Here is a 21725-nt window from a genome sequence, read left to right as displayed (position 1 = left end):
CCAGAACGGGGGAGGCAAGTTTCCATACATCTGGTCGTGACCCAAGAGACCAGATGAGGAAAACTGAAGCCTGGGCTCTTTCTCACAGTCTGGGGAAATCAGGCATTGGCTGTCCACCCCCACATCTTACCTCCTCCCCAGAGGGTGGCTTCTGAGCCACCCTAAAAAGAGCTAAGTTCTCTGGGCTCTGGGGGAGCTTTAAGATGCTGGAGGTGGGTGACAGGGAAAGGAAAATTGCTCTAAACTCTAAAGCACTGCTCTCCAATAGCATTTTCCATGATGATGGAAATGTTCTAAACCTGTGCCATCCAATACAGTAGCCGCTGGCTCCATGTGCCTACTGAGCACTTAAAAGGTCATGGCACTGAGGAAGAGAATTTTATTTTTTTGGCCAAACCATGAAGCTTGCGGGGTCTGAGTTCCCCGACAAGAGATGGAACCCCAGCCACAGCAGTGAAAGCGCCAGGTCCCAACACCTGGACCGCCAGGGAACAGAATTGGATGCCAGGGAAATTCCGTTCCCTGAGGAAGAGAATTTTTAACTTAATTTTTAACAGAATTAATTTTCCTTAATTTTAACTAATTTACATTCTATAGGCATTTGCCTAGTGGCTACTGTAATTGACAATGAAGCTCTAGGGCCTTGGGGATGACAGATTCAGCGAGACAGCGATGGAGGGAAAGCAGGGATAGCTTAGGTCCTCATCAGGCCCTGTGGGATGGGGCTGGGGTGGATGTCCTCAAACAACCACAGAACACTTCTCTTGTCTCTTTATTCCTCATGCATATCTGTCCCCTCTTTTGCTAAGTTGCTCATCACACACTGGTATCCCCACTCCTTGATGGTCTCCGGTGAGTTGTTGGATGTCTCTCGGTGAAGGCGCCTGGGAGACAGAGCTTCTCACTTGTCCCTGCCTGCTCTGAACTGTCTCTGGCGAGTGTCAAAGACCACATGTCCGAGCCGGGTGCCTGACCCAGGACAGTAGGGCTTCCAGCTGGTTTTGGGAGGCATAGACATCTGGCGATAACTCTGGCAGGCTGGAGGAACTGTATCCATGGGGTGGTACACCCTTTCTTGGCTGCCTACTCGCCGGGAGGGTGATTGCAGCACAATCAGCACAGGTACCTCTGAGAAGGTTAGCAGGTCATTGAAGGCCACCTGAGCCTTGGGAGAGCAGGAGTTCTGACTGGGTGGAATAGAAGTCCATGGTATGTGCTGCCCTGCATCCTTGTGGAGGCCAGGATTTGGGATAAGGCATGAGTTGTTATGGAGGCCTGATCTCTGGGATAAGCCAGTGTATTGAGTAAGGGCTGGACCCTTATTGGAGCCAGGATGCTTGTGGCGGCCTGGATCTTGAGCAAGGCCTGTGTTCTTGGGGAGGCCTGGGTCTTGGATAAGGCCTGGACTGTTGTGGATGCCTGAGTTTGTGGTAAGGCCTGGGTTTCTGGAAACTCTGCAGACTTTGGAAGGGCCTGGGGTCCTTGGGAGGACAGAGCCTTGGTTGAGGCCTAGACTCTCATGAAGTTCAGGGGGTTGGGCCTGGCTTGGGATATGGGAAGTAGTGGATAACTGGGGAGGGATGGGGCCCTGGGAAGAGAGGACGGACTGAGAAGACTTGGAGGTTGGGGGAAAGGTGGGGGGTTGTATTAAGGTGGAGGGCTTCTGGTGGTTGCTGTGTTGATGAAGGACCCAGGATCTGGGAGAAACAAGCGGTAGATAAAGAGTGCATGGTGGAGGCATGTTGCATGGTGAGTTCTGGGCACTGTTTGGAGAATGGAAGCAAGGTTGAGAAGGTACAGCATCTTTGGAGTACGGGAATCTGGGGTAGACTGGATTCTGGGGGTCTGTGTTTCTCTTCTCAGATCTGCAAGGAAGGAAGCTGCAGTAAGGGAAGGTCTTGGACTGTACAAATTTGTCTTTGGCATCATTTGAGATCTTCCATTCCATATTCCCCAACTCCAGGTAACCCAGTATGGATGCTGTGGAGGGCTTAGCACTGTCCCCACTACATTGCTTGAGTGTTTGTTCAGCTGTACCAGAGCTCACCAGACCATGCCCCTCTTGGGGCCTGGAGAGGGTACCCAAGTCCTTTCTGGAATACCCAGAGTTCTGAGGGGGACACACATGGAATCACTTCTGCTTTACCCTGCGGGCATCGCAGACCACACGGCCGGAGGAGAGGCCTTGGCTGAAGGCAGACATGGTAGAGAGAATAGTATCTAGGATGTGGGTAGTGGTGGTGGAAGGGACTGGAGTGGTCCTCAGGGCCATGACCAGCTCTGGGACGGAGGTTGTGGCAGAGATCGGGACAGGGGCCGGTGTAGGGGCTAGGGCAGGAGTAGTAGCATGGGCAGAAGGTGGGGGAGGGCCCAGAGTGCTGGCATGGGTATAGATCAGATGAGCATGGGTCAGGGTGCAGACAGAAGTGTGGCCCAGGGACTGGGCTGAGGCACGTGTGGGGGCCTGGGCTTGGGCCCGGGCTGGTGTATGGGCTGAGGTATGCTCAGGGCCATGGACCTGGGCAGGGCTGTGCTCAGGGCTGAGGGATGGGGAGGGGGTCTGGGCCTGCGGGCTGGTGTGCGCAGGGGCGTGGCACGTGGAGCAAGTCTGGGTCTGAGATGGGTCCTGCTCAGACGGGTGGGTGGAGGAGAAGGTGTGGGCTTTGGCAGGAGTGTTGCCAGTGGGGTGCACTAGGGAGAAAGCCTGGGCCCAGGCAGAAGTGTGCTCATGGGCGTGGTCTCGGGAGCAGGTCTCTGACGGGGTGGGGGTGCTCAGTGGGGAGGGCTGAGGAGAAGGTCTACGCCTTAGCAGGAGCTTGCGCAGTGGCCTGAACTGGGGGGCGGGTCTAGGCCCGGGCTGGGGCCTGAGCTGTGTCAGAGTGTGGGGTCTTAGTCTTGCTCTCTTGGGGCAGGTGGAGTGGAACCACGTCCACCTTGCTCATCCTGCGGAGCTTGGAAGATGTCTCTTACCTGGAGTAAAAGTTGGCTTGGGACTTTAAGGCTGTGACAGGAGGGGCCTTCCCAGTTCCCACTACCCGCTCCTTCCACAGTCTCCGTGGAGCCTCCGTGGAAGCCCCAGCCCGTCCACACTGAGGCGGCATCCAGCAGCACTTAGAAGCCTTCTCATCTTTTTTGTCTGCTTTCCAGGAGTCAAGGTGGTTTGTGTGCCCGAGCAGGAAGCGTGGGCGATGGCGGAAGCGGGAAGAAACCCTTGAGCACAGGTTCTTGGGATCCACGGAGCAGCGCCTGTGCGTGCGATGGCTGCCTACACCGCTGGCTTGCTTGTCTGCAGGGAAAGGCGAGATGGGTCAGGTCCTGGGTTCCTGAGGGGCTGAGAATCAAGGCAGGGATAGAAGAAAGGGGACAGGCCCACATCCCCTGAGCTCACGCTGGCGCCCACTCACCTTTGGGGAAAAGATGATTGAAAAGTGCCCGCAAGAATCTCTTCAGATGCCTCCAGAGCTGAGGAAAGAAGGGGAGGGGGGAGGCCGGGAGCAGGGTGAGCCCTGAAATCCAACCCTTGTGGGGCCACACCCCAGCAGCCCTCCCACCTCAGCCCCTTCAAGGCCCCAGGGCTCCCCCAGCCCCGCTGCCCAGATCCTGCCCTTACCATAGTCACCACGTGGATCCCCGCGATGAGGAAGATCAAGCTGACCAGGAGCAGAAGAACTGAGTCTTCTTGCTCCTGGCATTTCCTGGGGATGGGGCCAGGGAACGGCTTGGCTCCATAGTAGGTTCGCTCACCCATGGCCAGGGCTCCCAGGACTGCCTGGGGCCCCTGCCCTCCACTTTTAACTGGGAGAGAGGCTGGGTCATAATGGGGCAGGTAGTGAGGTCACAGTGAGGGAGGGTGACTCCCTGGTAACCAGAGTGGCATTCCCTGGTAACCAGGGTGAGGTAAGCTGAGCCTGGACAGTCAAACAGGGCCCGTAGGCCGGCACACCTGCCCTCGAGCAGTCAATCATTCGTTCACCACCCGCTGACTCACTTGTTCAAATGACACATTCCATCTATGGCCCCTCCTGAGACTAGGAAGACCTTGGCCTCAGAGCCCTGTGCAAGGCCTGGCTGGAATCCAGAGCCTCAGCCTTCTTCATGCCCTTCACTTGGCGTGGAGCTGGACCTGCCCAGATGTGGAACCCCCCAGTTTGGAAGCAGCTTCTTGTACGAGGCTCTTTGGGGACAGGGACAGCTGAGACACAGAGGAGGTGCCCAGAGACCAGTGGTTTGGAGTCTGCAGCTGCAGACCTACTTAGTGCATGGTATAGGACCAAGAGGGGCCTGCTGGCAGGACTGTGGCCACTAAACCAAGGGGACCCTCAGGCCAAGAAGGGGACACTGGCTTCTTATGGCAGGAAGCCAAGGGCAGGGACCCAGGCTGGTAGAAGGAGTGGTGCTTCCAAGCCACAGACCACCAGTGTTTCCTGGACTCTGGCACACCTTATTCCTCTCTCCATTCCCTGCTGCCCCCGCTCCCACCCCCGGCCCCATTTGCTACTTGTCAGTTCATTTGCCCAGTCTGGCACCCATGAAGTGAGGGCCTCAAGGCCGAGGTGGACGGTAACAGCGAGTTGTCCCGCACTTGGCTCTCCTGCACTTGCCGCTTCAGCTCCAGGCTGTCATGCACCTGGTAGTTGGCAATGCCCCGCGGGATCCTCCCGAGTGGCATGAAGGTGGGTGGGGGTGGAGGGTGCTCGGTAGCCTGGACGACAGGCAGGGGCTGGGAGGTGCGGAGGAACAGCGCTGACCTGGGAGCTGGGGCCCGCTGGTACGAGGCCTCGGCCAGCACCGTGAGGGAGGTGGAGGTGGCCAGAGGGCGCCGCACGGGCAGAATCTCGGCCCATTCGGCCGCCCGGCGCCGCACCTCGTGGGTATCCCGAGAGAAGGTCAAGTGTCCCGTGGAGAGGTGCAGCCTGCGGTTGGGTTGGCTGTGAGCACAGCTTTGGAGGCTCCGTCCATGGGCCGGTGGGGGGCTCTGTCCATGGGCCGCTGTGGAGCCCCGAGGCACCAGAACGGATGGAGTCTCAGAGCCCTCCAGGCCAGGCCGCCGCTGATCCCAGGAGTCATACGGGAGCTGACCACTTGAGGGGTAAGTGCTGTTACCCCAGGGACCCACAAGTGTTTAGGGGGCAGCCGTCGGGGAGGTGGTGGAGACGAGGTCCACTGGTCAGCCTCCACATTGCCCCAGATATGGGTTGGTGAGCAGAGGGCCCCGAAGGACTGAAGCCTTAGCTCGGACTTGGCCTCCACACACTTGGCCATACGGCACAGCTCGGGCAACTGGTAGAGACAGGGTAGTGGCAGGCTGGCCAGGATCCCACCCTCACAGCCCCAGAGGCCCACGTTGGAAGGCAGGCCCATCTGCAGGTAGAGCCCTCTCCAGCACCCCCACAGGTACTTGTGTTGTGGGAAGGAAAGATCCTCCTCCTCCTCCAGGTAGAAGTCCGGGTCCTCCCGATCAAAGGAGGGCATCGGTCGCAGCTGTGACATCCCGTGGCTGCGATGTGGCCTACGGAAGCCTGAGCAGCTGTAGGGGAATTGTCTGCAGTTCTTCGGCCTCCACTGGTGGCTGCAGGGGTGGCGGCTGCAGCTGCGGCTAAGGTTGCGGAGATGATGCTAGGAGGACAGGGAGTAGCAAGCGGGCTGGGCCATCTTCACTTCCACAGGGTCCAGGGTGCAGTGGATGTGGACGTCTTGGGCCTTGGCTGGAGGATGTTTGGGGGAACGTTCACAAGCCTGTGAGTTTTCATCTGGCAGAGGCAAGAGTCTGTGAGGCCTGGGCAACTGTCTGAAGAGTTCAGGGTTGGGAACCTGGGGGTCTGGGTTTCTAGGGCCCTGGAAGTAGCGGGGGCGTGGTGCCCCCTACCTGTCTTCCGTACTTACTTTTCTGATTAATCCAATAGATGGTCTTATCTAAGGCATTCTGGAGCCCATGCCATACCTGGGGTGGGGTGGGGTGGGGTGGGGTGGGTGAAAATGAGGGCCAGGCTCTCTACCCTCACCCCCCGTCCCAGCCAAGACCGTTCCTGCAGATGGAGGTGCAGGCTGCAGCTGGTTCCCACCCTCAGCCCTCTTCACCACTTCTGGTGGTCCCCAACCATCGCTGACCGTAGTTGCCATGCTGATCCCAATGCTGACAAGAACGACAAGGCCCAGCAGCAGGAGTAGGAAGTCCTCCGCATTCTGGGTACTTTCTTGGTATTGATGGCAGCACCCCAGGTTGTCATACCAGAGCCGGTTCTCAATGGTGGGGGGGGGGTCCTAGGGCCACATGGGCCGTGGGCCGCCACCTCCCACCACCGGCCCTGACCCACAGTGCACTCATGCCAGGACCTGCGGACACCCACCAACAGGTGAGGGAGCATGGTCATAATGAGACACGTTGCAGGGAGTCACAATGCCGTGGTGGCCAATCTTTCATCCATTCAGCTGGCCCTTTATGTGGCCATCTCTGCCCTCGGCTCCCGTTACATGGAGCCTAGTCCCCAGAGTTCAGTCTGTCCTTCTCTCTCCATGGGGCCTTGCTTAACTTGTTTTGCAAGCATGGTTGCTACAGATGAGAGACAGTCTTCATAGGGACTGAATCATGCATAAAGGATTTCCTCCATTTCATTGTTCGAGACATTATGGCAGCTTATGTAGCCTGTTGGGATTCTTCGAACTAGCCTGTACTTCTTAAAAAGTTTCAAGAGAAGCCAGAAATCCAAATTTCTCTGTGAAATATCCACATTTCAGAAGTAGCAAACCAATTCAAACTTTAAAATCTGCTGGACACCAATATGGGCCAAAAAAACACACCCGTTTGTAACCTCTAATGTATACTGTATAATGCTTCTGTTCTCATCTTCTCATATGATCCTCACACTAAGGAGCAGATACTATTATTAGCTGTATTTTACAGATGGGGAAACTGAGGCACAGGGCAGTTTAGTAGCTTGTCCAATGTTTGAGCACCAAAGCTGGAACTTGAGGTTTTTACAATGTGCTTTTTATCCTCATTACAAATGCATCCTTTTAGAAATAACCTTTTTTTTATCCTAAAGATATTACATATTACAAAATACAATAAACTACAGAAAGGTGAAAACAAATAAAAAACGACCACTGGTCCCAACGTGCAAACATAAACACTGTTACTTAGTGTATTTCCTTACAGAAAAAAACAAGTCCCTGTTCATTCAACCAGAGGTGCAGGCTGTATAGGTTAGGATCTCTGCTAGGTGCTGAGGATATTACAGTGAACAGACATAGTTCCTGCCCTCAGAAGGCTTACAATCTAGTTCTTGTTCTTTGTTCCATTCATTGCCAACCTAGATGTGAATATCCAATGGAGCTTCTTCAAGAAGCCAAAGAGTAAATAAGCGGATAGTGCATTTCAGGTGGGCCCAAGGCCCCCATCTGCCCAGTCCCACTTGGGCTTCCTCCCTAGATACGAAATGATGAGAGGATTGGACTCCTAGTGAAGGAGTTAAGATGCAGAAAGGGATAGAACTTGAGAGTCCTACCAAACTCTCAATTCAACTGGCCGAGGACCTCGGTCTCAGCCCTCTCGTCCTCAAGGAAAGGGGTCCGGAGGGGGCAAGTGGTACGTGGCGTCCTGAAAGATGACGAGGGTCCCGACGCTCGTGAAGATGATGAAGGTCCACAGGAAGAGGCGGTCCACCACCATGGCCACAAACTGCCAGTCCTCCTTCAGCTGGGGGTAGGAAGAGGAAACTGTTCCTGAGCTCCAGACTCCCAGTGCAGGCGGCCCCAAGGCCCTGTACCGCACCCAGGTGCTCCTACCCTGGCTTTGAGAAAAGGGCGGGCCCACAGAATAGCAGAGAGCGAAACTGCGGGTGACGGAGGTGAGTAAAGAACAAGTGGGAAACCACGGGGTGGGACCAAGTGAGGCAAACTTCCAATCAGAAATCAAATCGAGTGCTGGGGGCGGAGCCTACGTTTGTGGGTGGAGCCAAGGCCACCCAGGCCTTGCCTTGGCCCACCCTCTTTGGACTCACTGCGTCGTGGTCCTCCTGTTCCTGCAGCTGTTGAGCGATGTAGCTGACTGAGGAAACGACCTCCCGTAGCTCGGGAGGCAGGCCCACAGCCCGGTGTGGACCATCGGTAAATCGCCACAGGTCCGGGGCAGGCAGTTCAGGCTGCAACCTAGAAGAGGCGAGTCTGTGTGGCCAAGACCAGGGCACAAAGACGGCCTGAGCGGGTGCACTAGGCCCCGCCCCAACTCCCTCCTCCAACGCCCACCCAGGTTTCAAAACGCTAGAGTGCCCTTCAGGTTCTCTCCGAGAGCGGCGACCTCTCTAGCCTTCAGCAATTCCTCCTATTCCCTTATGCTTTAGTTCCCACCTCCGTGCAAAGTGGGCAACAGAAGGGATACTACAAGTCCCATGATGCTCAACCACGACATCCTCCCGGAGCTTAGGACACCTGCCTCCGCACAGTCTCCTGGGAACTGTAGTTCTCCCTCTCCCTTCTACGTGGGCGATGGGGAGTAGATACTACCTGTTGGGTTTGGGGAAGAGAAAATCATTTGGTGGCTTGCGGATGAAATATACACCTGTTCCTCGACCCCAGCCACTTCCTGGAGAATCCCTGAGAGGTATAGGAGGTGGCTCCGGTTTCTGGTCTCTCTCAGGATTGGGTCTCTTCAGACCCAGATACGGAGGGAGTTTGTGGATAAGATCTGCAGAGTAGAAGAAGAGGCGTATTGGAGGGGGCTCTTATGCTCTCAGACCAGAAGGGAAGCCGCCAACCACCCCCACGGCACGTGCCCATTCCTGCGCATGCGTGCATGTGTCCCACAGATGAAATGCAACTACACAGCCCAAGAGTTCTTAAGTGGGTTAGGAGGCATCCTGACTGGAAAGAAAAGTTCTGAGGGCTTCCACCCTGATAGTACCTAACCCTTAGAACGCTCCCCTGGGACCCACGATGGGCAGTATTGAGGAAGAGAGTCTGGGATCTACGCAACGTCAATGATGGGAGGATAAAATTAATTGGGCAACATTTCAACATCCAAAGACCTTGGCACTTTGACACTCTACTGGCAGTTGTAGTTCTCACTCAGGTCTGTGAAAGGGAAGGTTGAGGTTGGTGGGGGGGAGGAGCGATACCTGGACAAAAAGCCAAATACTAGGATTGAGAGTTAACACAGGTTGGAGAGGAGATCTTCTTACCTGACGGACCCAAAGGGGCATTTGTTGGGTGTGGGGTGAGCGATGGTGCAGGTTGAGGTCTACGACACTAAGGATGACTGAAAAGGTGATGAGGACCATGGTAAACATGAGGTATTTGATAATCATGGGGACAGACAGGGAGGTCTCAGGCACCTTGTCTGCCGGCAGCAGCAGGAACACAGGAAGGGTCAGCAGGGCAAAGGTCGAGAGCCCCATCTTCCCTCCTTGGGGGACAGAGGGGAAGGCGGAAGGATTAGGCTTTGCCAGAAAGCAATCTCCCTGGCATAATCAGTGACCGTGTTTCCAGCCCACTCAAGGACAGGCTTTTGCAAGGGCCAACTGCATGCAAATAACTCCTACATTTATACCTCCAACCTGGACTAATTCCCCTAAATTCCACACTTGTATCCACCTGCCTACTTAACCTCTCCATTTGGGTGTCCACTAGGCATCTCGAAATTCACATGTCCAAAACTTAATTCCCTCACCACCGACTCTCGCCGTAGTCTTCCTCAGCTCACAAATGACAACTCGATCTTTCCTGTGGCTCCGGCCAAATCCCTTTGAGTCATTCTCAGCTCTCCTCTATCTCATCCCATATCCAATCCATACCAAACCCTGTTGGCTCTACCTTCAAAATATATCCTGAAACTGATGACTTATCACATCTACCACTACCATCCTGGCACAAGCCACCATTACCTCAGATCTGAGTTATTATAAAGGCCTCCTCTTTGCTTCATCCTTTGCCCCGCTGCTGACTGTTCTCAACAGAGCAGCCAGATTGACCCCATTAAAATGTAAATCAGATCATAACACTCCAGTGGCTTCCCATCACCTTTAGCATAAAAGTCCATACTGAAGTCTACAAGGCCTTCCCATTAGTTCTCTGACTACATCTCATACTGTTTTCTCTCTTGCTTACTTCATTCAGTTATTTCTTCATTGGCTATTTCTGGAATATGCAAGGCACACGCCCACCTCAGAGATTTTTGCACTCACTGTTAACTCCTCCTGCTAATTTCTTCCCCCAGATATCTACCAGGGTCATTCTCTCACTTCCTTCAAGTCTCTGTTCGACTATTGATCAAACATTCCCTTTTTAGTGAGGCATTCACTGACCATCCTATTTTTATATTGCAACCCCTGTGATAAACCGTAGTGGAAAAGCATATGAAAAAATATATATATGTATAAATGAGTCACTTTGCTGTACAGCAGAAATGAAACACAACATTGTTAATCAACTATTCTCAATAAAACTGTTTAAATAAATAAATAAATTGCAACCCCTAGCCCCATTCTCATCCTCCACAAACACTTTTCCCATTTTTCCTTCTTAGGGATTGACCTCTCCTTATATACTATCTAGGAATTCCCTGGTGGCACAGTGGTTAGGAATCCGCCTGCCAATGCAGGGGACGTGGGTTCGAGCCGAAGCCTGGGAAGATCCCACATACCGCAGAGCAGCTAAGCCCGTGCGCCACAACTACTGAGCCTGTGCTCTAGAGCCCGCCAGCCACAACTACTGAGCCCACGTGCCACAACTACTGAAGCCCATGCGCCTAGATTCTGTGTTCCACAACAAGAGGAGCCACCGCAGTGAGAAGCCCGTGCACTTCAACAAAAGTAGGCCCTGTTCACCACAACTGGAGAAATCCCCCGCACAGCAACAAAGACCCAATGCAGCCTAAATTAATTAATTAATTAATTAAAAAAAATAATACACTATCCAATGCGTTTATTTATTATGTTTGCTGACTGTGTCCCCACTAGAATATAAACTCCATGAGAGCAGGGATTTTTGTCTGTTTTATTCAGTGGCGTATTCCCAGCACCTTGCACATTACCGATGTTCAACAGATATTGTCAAATGAGAGTGGACCAACCCCTGTAGCAGGAACTATATAGCAAATCGAAGGATCTAAAAATGAACCCAAGTATATAAGAATATGCCAGGTGACTGGTTATTACTGTGGCATACAACAGGCACTGAAAACTTCATGGAAGGTATTGAAATAAGTAACTATTATGGTCTGTTCTACTTTAGTCCTGTAATATTGGGTTCCAAGATTTGCCTTGCTCCAGGAAGAAGGAGAAGTTACATGTGGAAGTGTGTTCTAGAGATGCATCACTCTCCTTCCCTAGGCTGAGAGAGGGCTTGATTACAGAGAGAAGGAAAGCGTGTGTTTTTTGTTTGTTTTGTTTGGTTTTGTTTTGTTTTTCAGGCCACAGCAGTGAAAGCCCAGAATCCTAACCAATAGGCTACCAGGGAACGCCCAGGAAAGCATGTTTTGAATGTGAGAGCTTAGGATATCAGTCTCTGAATCAGACTAGTACTAAGCAGGGTTGGAACAGCAACACTGCCTCTCTCTGTGTAATGTCAGGTGAATGACTTAAACTCACTTAGCCTCTGTGAAACGGGCAGACAATTCAGTACTTACCTCACAGAGTTGTGAAGATTAGAACTGAGTTAATATATGTAACACATTATTTGTATTATCTTATAGCAAGTGCTCCAAATTAGAAAAGACTATACCTACACTTACACAAAGCTTACAGAGTACCAGGCATAGTTCTATTAACTCAGTTAATCCTCAAAATAGTCCTGTGTGGGAGGGACAACGACTGTCCTATTTCCACATCAGCACACTAAGAGATTAAGGAATTTGCCCAAGGTTACTCTGTTAGCATATTGTGCTGTCTCCCAGAGAAATGTTGGCTATTATTTCCAAGGGACATAGGAGGTTAAGGGACTAGTAGGCGGCATTTGACAAGCGGGGGGAGGGAGGATGCCAGGAATGGGGAAAGGGAAAGGAAGCGTTAGCTGAGCCTGGGAGTTTGTTGGTCAGAGGAGTGGCAGTTCCAAGGATGAGATCCTAGAATTCTGAAGGGAAGAGTTCAGAAGTTACTGGGTGCAGAGAAGTGAGCAGCAGAGGGTTGGTAGAGCTTGAGGTTGGAGGGGAAATCTGGATGCAGAGGCAAAGGCTCTTCCTGAAAGGAAAACCTGGGTGAGATTGCTGAAGCACAGTTCATGAAGGCTTGAGTTGGCAGGAAAACTTTCCCGGTATTATGGGTGAAGAGCAAGAACCTGAGCTATTGGTAAGAAGGAGTGCTGGGCCCCTTCCCCTCTTACCTGCATCTGGTGGCAGGTAGAAGACGAAGATGGCCAGAAGAGTGATGAGGATGCATGGGGCAATGACATTGACCAGGTAAAAGAGAGGCTTCTGGCGAATGATGAGGTACAAGGTGACTTCTTCACGCTGTCTTTCCCCCCCTCCCCTACGATCCACTGGAGGCTGGATTAGCAAAGAAGGCTTGTGAATAATCTCCCATTGACCATTCTCTTGGGGGGAGTGGGGGGAGAAGAGAAGGTGACACAGATGTGGAACCTGTCTTTGTTTGTGCCAGATACGGCTTTCTTTATTTACTTTTTTTTTTTTTTTTTTGCCTCACTGCATCATGGCGCTGCTTGTTGGATCCTAGTTCCCCAACGTGGGACTGAACCCGGGCCCTCAGCAGTGAAACTGTGGAGTCCTAATCACTGGAGAGCCAGAGAATTCCCAGATATGGCTTTCTCTGCCACATCCTAGAGCAGTGGGTACTGATGTAATAAGGGGCTAGCTATGGTCCCTGGGCTGGACAACCCATCTCTAATAAATTTGAGCAAGTCTCAATTTCCATAACCACAAAATATAGACAGTTATGCCTATCTTGCTGAACCCACAGGGAATCAATGAGGGAGTGTATTTATCAGCCTGTCAGAAACTGGAAATCGTAAAGCCCATGGACATGGGAGCCAAGCCCACTCACCAATAAAGGTGCCTTAATGAATGGGCACTTCCTGCCACTCTTGCCCATCGGGACGCAAGCCGGTCTGCAGACTGACTTCTGAGCTGTCATAGCTATAGAAACTGAACACCATGGTGCAGTTCTGCCAGTCAAAGGGGAAGTAGGTGACCTGGATGGAGTGGAGAGTCACTAGAGCTGCCAGAGAGCTGGTCAGGGCTGGGCAAGTTGGGGAGGTCACAGGGAGACAGGGATCACCAGTGGGAGATCACAGAGAAGTGGAGTCACAGAGGAATAAGAAGGTTATGCAGGGAGGTCATGGACAATGGAGGGGGGCGGTCACTGAGGAAGACTGAAAGTCAATGAAAGTGGACAGAGAAGATGAAACTCAATGGAAAATCAGAAGGGTAAGAGAGACGTGAGGGTCATGTGGATTATGAAGGAGGGATATCTGAGTGAGGGTTTCTAGGAGCGCCTTGAGTTTCCCATGCGGGGCCCGGACACCTGGATGCTGCAGCTGCTGCGATAGATGCCCAGGGGCTGCCAGCGTACGGAGCCCTCGGAGGACACCATGACGTTGATGTCCAGAGCAACGTCAAATTTTCCGTCGTTGCTGCCTGGAAAGAATCTTCTCATCTGGGATCAGGCCCCTCCCTCCGGAGGCCGCGCCCCTCCAGAGGCCCTGCCCCACCTCCCAGACTCTGGGAACATCCTTACTTGTTTAGGAGCACCACGTCTGGTAGCCACACGGATTCCGCAGTGATGCGGAGTGAATCCATGCTCTCTTGCTCCTCAGAGTCCCAGCTCAGCCTGTAGTCAGTCCACTCCTAGGGAAGCAGAGGCTGAGGGGCCGTCTGGGGCTGGAGGCTGGAAGGAGTCTTGGGATGTGCGAAGGAAGCCCGGGAAGGCAATGCAAGGGGGGAGAGCTGCGCAGGCATGGTCTGTGGTTCTGGAGGCCAGGGCTCTGTTTAAGACTCCACCTGCACTCTTTGGGACCCTATCAACTAATTTCCCCTTCTCTCTCATCGGACCCCAATTTCGTCTTTCTGTAAAAACGAGGGAGTTGCATGCTAGTGTCTAAAACAGTGGTTTTCAAACTGTAGTTAACGACCCTTTTCATAGGGCTGGAATGAAATGAGTGGCCCCAAACCAGTGTTCAAAATAATTTAGAATGAAAAATGCATGGAATGCAGCTCCCATATTAAAGATAGGTATTGTTTCCTGAAGCTTCTGTTTCAGTTAAAAATGTGTTTTCTGAGGTCGTGATGCAAAAAAGAAAAAAGAAAAATCTTACCGGCCGGAACATTCGAGGACGTTGCAAAGGCAACGGGATGCCCGCCCTTTCCCACCCTGCCGGATTCTCCGTACCAGGTCTAAGCAGACCTTTGGGCTCATCACCTCATCCTTCTTGTTCTAGAAGCGAAAATTTTAAAGGGTAGATATGATGTCAGTGTAGAGAAATGAGGGGCTCGGTGGGTAAACTCTCTCTAGAAACTCCCCTCTTTCTCTGAGTCGCACCCACTTGGGTTCAAAGCCCACCTCCTATAAACTGCGTTGGCTTAAGTTCTGCCTCTATCTCGAAAACTTCCTGCTGGCCGTACAGTCAGCCAGTGCATTTACCAGTCCCGGGCCCGGCCGGAGTGAATCTCTGCCCGCTGTTGTTTATTGAACCTGTCCGGCACCAAGATCTGTCCCAGCCTGTGACCCCGCCTCAAGGCCCGCTCTCCGGCCTGTCCATCGGCCCCTGTTCCACTTTGAGATCTGCCAACAGGCCAGTTCACCATCCTGCCCGGCTCAATCCTGGCCCATCCAGCAGCCACGACCGCAGCTTGTCCATTAATCCGATTAAGACCCATCTACTAACTGCCCATCAGACACCCTGCCTGGCCTCGCCTCGGACCCCGCCTCAAGTTGTCCCTGGGTTCCACCCTGCCTAATGCCAGGGCCCCCAGCTGGCTAGTGGGCCAGACCTCAACTCCCTGCGTGCGCCCTCACCAGGCTGATTAATTGCACTAGGCTGAGACCAATGCTGACCTTAACACAGTCTCCCACCTCCCACACCGGCCTCACCGAGCTATCATAGCTGCAGCAAAGTTTCTGGCAGTGTGGGCATTACGCCTCTGAGCCGCAGGCGCCTGGAGGAGAAAACTGAGTGAAGCCGTGGTGCCCGGGCACAACCTCTGGCCCTGTCACTGCCCCTTTGAGGTCCAGGCTTAATCGGGTCGAACGGAGCCGCCAAAGCCCCCAGCAGCAGCAGGAACAGCAGCAGCAGTGCCCCTGGAGTCATAGCACACCCGCGTCGTTCAGTGAGTCAGCCTGGGAGAGCCGCCAGGACAGCCAGTGCAGGGGATGTGATGAGGCGCCCAGGAATGTGCACCTGTCATTGGGGGGCAGCCGCCAGCCTACCCGCCACGCCCCTGAGACTTGACTCCTCCCTGAACGACTGCCAAAACCTGCTACCCACAGATGGCAGACAACACTTCAATTGTATGGATCGTCTTTAATTGAGAAAGCATGGAGTGGAGACTGGTCCCCTGGGAGCACAGTCTTTTTGGGTACCTAACACCCAGCTGAGGTAAAGCAAGTTCTATTCAGTTAGAAGCTGGAAGGGTGTATGAGGTCTAGAGACCAAGAGGCCCTCACCCTCCTTGGCCTGACATGTAGGGGAGAAGGGTGGGACTTATTGCTGAATTGGTGTCTCCTCATTTGAGGGGGGTCAAAGCTATGTCCCATTTGTCTTTTTTATTCTAGACCCACTACCCTAAAGACCTCAGCTTTAAAGGGGACCTGGAAGGAATTCCTGCTGAGGTAGCCAAGTGTTCATGTCCCCCCAACTCAGGCACAGTTCTAGTCATGCCCTGGTCCTGCCCACTTTCCCATCCTAGCTGCCCTTCTATGAGCCAGTGATTCCTTAGAAAACTCCCCTGTCATTCCTCAGCCTCTGTTCCCTGGAAGGGCCCCAGCTGAGTTGCAGGAGCTAGAAAATGCATGTAAAATATAAGTTTAGCATTCAATAGGAAGAATAAGATTTTTGGAAAATTGTCTAGGGAAAACAAGAAGTTCTGGAGGATCCATGAAGAGCTTAGTTCTTTGTGAATCAGAGCTGGGTCCTTAGCAGAGCTCTTGCTTAAGAGGTATCATGAGAGAAGGTGGGAGCGTGGATCTAGAACTCTTACTCTAGACCAATAACATGCCTATATAGGCTCTAGTTCCATCCTAGAGGGAAGTGCTGAGTGTCGGGGTCTATGTCCTAGAGCTGAGATTCAGAAGGAAGTATGGCTCCGTATGTGTCTAGAGCACCATGCTCTGGAACTGGGTGTCTCTGGGGTAAGAAAGTTAAAACGTGTGGTGATTTGAGACTGGCCCAATTCAGGCCAAGACCAACAGCTGGACAGGGCCCAAATCCAGCCTCTCTCTAGATGGAAACCAGGGGTCCATCTGGGTGAAGGACAGAAGCCTGATGGATCCAGAACAGAGCCTGGCAGCATAGCTGTGTTCCAGCACAGACCCTGGGTGCAGAAATGGCCCTGCCTGGGGTGTTTGGTGTTCCAGAACCTGTCAGGAACAACGCAAAAGGTGGAGTAACGAAAGAAGGAAATTAATCCTGAGCTGCAGTGGACCGATAAGTCTATGGCTTGGTGGCCATGAAGAGGGCAAAGGGCTCCAGGACGTGGCTGAGCCTGCAGTAGGGAAGATTTACGCCCTGGTTTTGGCAGTTTTGGAACACCGGCGCCATGTCGGGAAAAGGCTTTGTAGGGTGTGAGTGTGGAAGGAAAGAAGTGATCAGCCAGGACCATTGTCAGACTTCCTCCTCTCTGAACCCTTTCACGGGCCCAAGGATCTAAGGATCTCAGCAGCCCCGGAAGTCATGGCCGGCCCCTAGTCTCCCTCAGGGTAGAGCACCTGGAGGGACGTGGCTGCTAAGGACAGGAGTGTGGCAGCAGGGGTGACAGCAGGGCCAGAAACAGGGCTGGGAGAGAGGCTCTGGTGGTGATGAGGGCAGGGAGCCTCCAGTCCGGGGACTACATGGCAGGGGGCAGGTTGACTGGAAGGGGAGGTCTCAGGGACACTGTGGAGAGAAGGCTCCCAGTACACAGCCACTGTGAAGGGGAGAGAGAGGAGCAGGAAGGAGAGTTAGGCACCAAGAGAGCTCTGAAAGGGCTCCCTTCCCCTAAACTCCTCCTCTGGGAACCCACAGAAGGAGAGCTTCCCAAACCTCCAAAGGCCAAAGCCTTCCTGGCTTGACCTGTCATAGCATGTGTCCTCTTACAACACTTATAGGCCCTTAGCTGTGTGTCCCTAAATGTCCATGTCAAGGTCAATACCGTCCCATGTGGTCCACCTCTTCCCTGGGGGTCCATACTCACCCTCCAGGAGCTTGGCCCAAACTGGGCAGCTGCCTTGGTCTTCTTGACTCGATTTCCCTTCATGACTCGGCCCTCCTTGTCCAGGCCCATGTACCAGGCCCGGCCAGAACGACGCTGGCCATAGAGAGCAGAGGCGTTCAGGACAGAGGAATTCTTAAAGATGCACCCCTTAAAGCGACAGTCAGCTGTGAAATGAGGCTGAGGAGACAAAGACCCAGAAAGGCACACACAGACAGAAGGACAAAAAGACACATCACTGAACAGAAGGGAGCCCTGGGAAGAACAAGGCAGGATATCATCCATACGTTTGAGACTGGGAGAGCCAACTTCTGAGTCCACACGTTAACTGGGAGAAAGGGAGCATGAGGAAGAGTCTGGTTGCCCCCTGAGGGCTGGGAACTAGACTTCTGGGGGCCTGGGATAAGAAGATAACTTCTCTCTGCTCTACTCCCAACCTCTCACCATCCAGGGCACCTGGAGGGAATTTCTGCTTGGAGGAGTTCCTGAATCCTTCCCCAGCATCCTGAATGACTCTGGGGAAGTGAGTAATAATGAGGTCTAGAGGAGGTTGGAGAAGACACAGGGGTCCAAAAAGGTTGTAAGAGTTGGACATTCAAAGAGCCTGGGAGTATTTAAGAGGGTACTGGAGAAGGGATTGGAGGGACGCTAGAGGAGGTGCTTGGGAGCGGGCAGTGAGGAGAGGGTGTCGGCAAGAGATGGAGGGAAAGGAATCCCTGAGCTGCAAAATATCTGTAGCTGGGAAGGCTGTACCTAGGGGAGTCCCCTGACTCCAGGCCACTCTGTCCCCTTGTCTCACCGAGCTGTAGAGCGTCCCCGCAGCGTTCATGACCACGTAGTGACCCAGCTTGACACTCTGGATGGTGACTACACGGAGCTCCACAGCGATCAGGTTGAAGTGGGCTGGGGGTGGAGAGAAGGGATATCAGTACCCCAAGCCTCCAATCCCCATCTGAGCCCCCCCCCTCAATTCTTGTCCCAGTTCTACTTCTTCCTTTGTGGGGTCAAAGAGCCAGACTGAAAAAAACAGAATCTGAAGCCACAATAGGACTGTCATCCCCTAGGCCTGCACTCCCCTTTCCCACCCAGCAGCTGGATTCCCCTCTCACTGAAAGAGCTGGTGTACTCTGGGGTGTCCTGGATGCTCGCATCGGGATTCACCTGGAGGTAGAAACCCTGGCGGCAGAAGAGTTTGGTGATCATGCCTTTGAGCTGAGGCTCTGGAGAGACAGACATTCATTTTGGAACATGACATCTCTGTTCCCAGAAACATTGCTACACTTGGCGGGATGAGAGGAGAGAAAAGAAAGGAGGATGGAGGGAAGGAAAAGGGTCCCAGGGCCCAAACTCCCTGACGCTCTGAGCAAGCTCTCTCCCACCTCTCTTTGACTCCAGAGGAAGCTGGGGTGTGGGTCCCTTCTGCTTCCTCTAACCAGCTTTCAGTTTAATTGATTGAAACTTATTTAAAGGCTTAATTCCTACTCTACAGCTCAACCAGAATGGGGGGAAGGGAGAAGAAGGAAGAGGAAGGGGAGAGATACATGGAAACGCAGAGGACAAAGGGAGACAGGCAGAGCTGCTGAAAAGGCAGTGTATTTGCGAATGTCGGGGGCATTAAGGTGACCCCAGGTTAGGGGCGCCCCCTCAGGAGTGGGGTTGGGACTGGGCCTGACGCTGACTCAGCACCTGCTGCTGCAGCTGCAGCTCGCTTCGTGCGGTCCTCGCCTTGGCCCAGCTCCGGCCTGTCTGACACTGACCCATCTGTCTGTCTGTCTGTCTGTGTGTCTGTCAGTCTGCTGGCTCACGGGGGGCCAGCCCTCCCTGAGGCTCAGCCTCTCCCCTTCAGCCAGGTAAGCCACCTGGGCTGGGGGATATGCAGTACCAAACCAAGGAAATGTGGGAGGGGTCCAGGGAGCTGGTGAGGCTGGCTGACACACGTGGGGGCTCGGTCCCACTCAAATGGTGGGCTGCTGACCGTACCACAGCAGATTGCCGGCAGTGGGGGTAGGAAGATGCCAACGGGGTGGTGGGGGGTATCCCCTTAGGGGAGCTGAAAGCGGATGGGAGCGAGGCCAGAGGGACTTCCCGCCTGTTACACCAGGACGGGGACCACAGGCTAACCCTCACCACTCTCCTCACCTGGCTCTTGCGGCCAAGATCCCGGGACCCCCTCGTAGATGGTACGACCTCCAGTTTCCGTGCAGGCATCCAGCCGTGTAGTGTGTCTGAATTCCTCGCGGCAGAGGGTCTCCTGAGCCTGTGGGGCCCGATTTCTGAGCCGTGTAGTCGGTCGTGGGGGATTGCACAGCTCCCTTCTTGAAGTGCAGGTCACGGGAGGGGGGCGCACAGAGGGAAGGACTGGCGAGGTAGTTGCAAGGACACCCAGGGGAGAGCTGGGGAGATTGGTACCGAGCCAGGCAAGCTCGACGAGGAGGAACGGATCTAAGGCTCGGAGGAGCGGGAGAACCGGGACAGGGACGGGGCTACCGGAGCCGCAGAAACCCTCGGGGTGACCCAGGCGTCTGGATCCCTCAGCCCCCTCCACTGGGCATTGAAAGAATCGTGAGAGATAGCAGATAGGCAGACGGTGGTGGGGGTGGAGACTCCTGTTTTGGGAGGGCGTGGCGAGCGGGAGCTTCCAGGATTCGGGGCACCAGGCTTAGCCGCTCAAGCCGTCCCCTTGTCCTCGAAAGCGAGGAGACTCGGAGTTATGGGCACGAGACAAGGGAAACTGAGGCATCATCTGGCCAAGTGTTTGTGGTCCAGGCCCACCTCCTTTCACTTTCAGGGAGTCCCCGTCAGTCGGGCACTGCTATTCCGAATCCCTGGCCTCAACATCCCAGGCGGAGAGTTCGACGGCCCAGAGACCCCTCCCCAGGTACCCACACGGGCAGCACTCCGGTCACGCGGGCCGCCCCTCCAAACAGTCGCACCTTGGACAACAGGATGAGGAGCTGCTTCTGGCAAAGGGACTTGGTGCTGCGGCGACACACGCGCCACTGCGCCAACACGGGCTGGCTGCCCCCGGGCTGGTGGACCTCCCGCTTCTGCCAGATCAGGCTGCTGGCCAGTGCTGGCATGGTGCCCTAGGGGGAGGCACCCCAAAACCGGCAGGCTCCCGGAGCATGCTGGGCCACCCGGGAGAAACCCGCTAGCTCACCAGCACATGCTCTTGACTCTCCGGTCCGACTCGCCGCCTCACCCACGGGACCTGAGGATAAGCCCTAGACGACCCCATCCCAGGCACCAGCTCCCACCCTTGGGCCTCGTGGTAGCTTCGTCAGACCCAGCAGCCTATGTACCTCTCAGTTGACTCAACCCTCGACCTTTGCTCCCCACAGAAATCTCCCCCTTCTCTGATCTGCAATGTCCCTCTCCCCCACTAACACTATCCCAAAGCCAAGACCCTCAAATTTTCCAGGATGTGGTTCCAATATCCCCAGGCACCTTTCCACCCTATTTCAGGGCCCTGCACTACTGCCAAAGCCACTCTTGTAATTTTAAGGGTGTGGGTCCTTAGCTTTGGGGATATTAGCTCACCCCACCCGTGCTGGGGTGCTGCCAGTGTCTAGGGAGAACCCAACCTTGGTGTCTTTTCTTTTGCCACCCTCGAAGTGAAGAATCCCCCACTGTTTTTCACTGAAATCCCCAAAAACTATGGCTTGAAATATCCAGACTGTCGCCAATCAGCAAGAAGAGGTTCCCAGACCATGTCTCTGGATGATTCCGCTTTTTACCAAGTCACCCCCATTTCTAGTGGCACAGCATTCCAGCTGCTGAGCCCCTTTCCTCACCTTGTTACCATCCACTCCTTTTGAAGTCACCTCCAAATCCACCCTTCCTAGTGGTTACACCAGGTGGTTGTCTGGAGGGCCCTGTGTCACCTCGGAATAAGGAGCATAGGTTTTTGGCTTTTTTCTTTTTTTCTGATAGCTCCTAATTTCCTCGGGGACAGCTGGTGCTCTTTAGATCCCACGCCCTCCAGTCCAGCAAGCCCCCCGTGAGAGGAGCGCACCTACGTTGTCAGAGGTCCCCAAATGTGAACAGATCCACTATAAGTCAGAGCGCATCAGAGCTTTCTGTGACAGGGTTTCCTTGTCCTCCCCAGGACTGCCTATAGCGTCCCCTCTTCCTTCCCCGACGCCCCTCAACCTGTCTGGTATTGTTGATCTGGGCACGGCTGGCGCTGGCTCGGGGTCCAGGTTCCTCTCTCCCTGTAGCCCACAAGCGGAGCTTCCCCCCACGCCTGGCTAGGCGTCTCAGAACCCAGGAAAGAGTGAGGGTGCCTCCGCAGAGCGCCCTCGTCTGGCGAAGTGAGCACTGGGCCTGGCGGCTGCACCAAATCGAGTGGCGGCAGCGGCGGCAGAGGTAGCGG

The 21725-nt window shown here is 54.0% G+C and overlaps 2 protein-coding genes and 2 pseudogenes across 2 annotated transcripts; all 4 read right to left on the bottom strand.

Annotated features, from left to right (window-relative positions):
• Positions 1-343: 343 nt before the first annotated feature.
• On the bottom strand, positions 344-3748 carry LOC149744891 (uncharacterized protein SPEM3-like; annotated as a pseudogene).
• A 753-nt stretch (positions 3749-4501) lies between these two features.
• LOC149744890 (uncharacterized protein SPEM2-like) lies at positions 4502-6365 on the bottom strand (annotated as a pseudogene).
• A 1190-nt stretch (positions 6366-7555) lies between these two features.
• LOC149744889 (acetylcholine receptor subunit beta-like) lies at positions 7556-13601 on the bottom strand. Its single transcript, XM_089901784.1, has 6 exons — positions 13470-13601; positions 13018-13137; positions 12313-12475; positions 9177-9400; positions 8001-8141; positions 7556-7696 (listed from the first exon to the last, which is right to left on the bottom strand). Exons 1-6 carry the CDS (start codon positions 13599-13601, stop codon positions 7556-7558), a joined length of 921 nt encoding a protein of 306 aa, XP_089757910.1.
• A 2940-nt stretch (positions 13602-16541) lies between these two features.
• On the bottom strand, positions 16542-21199 carry LOC149744888 (fibroblast growth factor 11-like). Its single transcript, XM_089900802.1, has 6 exons — positions 20257-21199; positions 19108-19123; positions 18460-18570; positions 18150-18253; positions 17329-17530; positions 16542-17065 (listed from the first exon to the last, which is right to left on the bottom strand). The coding sequence occupies exons 1-6, from the start codon at positions 20428-20430 to the stop codon at positions 16845-16847; spliced, it is 828 nt and encodes a 275-aa protein (XP_089756928.1). The 5' UTR covers positions 20431-21199; the 3' UTR covers positions 16542-16844.
• Positions 21200-21725: the final 526 nt, after the last annotated feature.

This window comes from Delphinapterus leucas, chromosome 19, assembly GCF_059928025.1.
Source record: "Delphinapterus leucas isolate spDelLeu-1000000601 "Yukka" chromosome 19, BTC_Dleu_Yukka2, whole genome shotgun sequence".
Lineage (NCBI taxonomy): Eukaryota > Metazoa > Chordata > Mammalia > Artiodactyla > Monodontidae > Delphinapterus > Delphinapterus leucas.
Note: the sequence above shows the minus strand (reverse complement) of the source record. Positions and strands in the feature narration are given on the sequence as shown.

Excerpts from the sequence above, each read along its gene's own strand:
- LOC149744889 (XM_089901784.1), bottom strand. The coding sequence starts at position 13,601 with ATGAGAAGATTCTTTCCAGGCAGCAACGACGGAAAATTTGACGTTGCT. Across the intron at positions 12,476-13,017 it reads ATGGGCAAGAGTGGCAGGAA|CCTCCAGTGGATCGTAGGGG; the intron begins GTGCCCATTCAT and ends TTGCTAATCCAG. Across the intron at positions 8,142-9,176 it reads TGCCCCTTTGGGTCCGTCAG|CCTGAACTGCCTGCCCCGGA; the intron begins GTAAGAAGATCT and ends TCTAGGTTGCAG.
- LOC149744888 (XM_089900802.1), bottom strand. The coding sequence starts at position 20,430 with ATGCCAGCACTGGCCAGCAGCCTGATCTGGCAGAAGCGGGAGGTCCAC. Across the intron at positions 18,254-18,459 it reads AGAGTACACCAGCTCTTTCA|CCCACTTCAACCTGATCGCT; the intron begins GTGAGAGGGGAA and ends CTCCACCCCCAG. Across the intron at positions 17,066-17,328 it reads GCCAAGCTCCTGGAGGGTGA|TGGCTGTGTACTGGGAGCCT; the intron begins GTATGGACCCCC and ends TCCCCTTCACAG.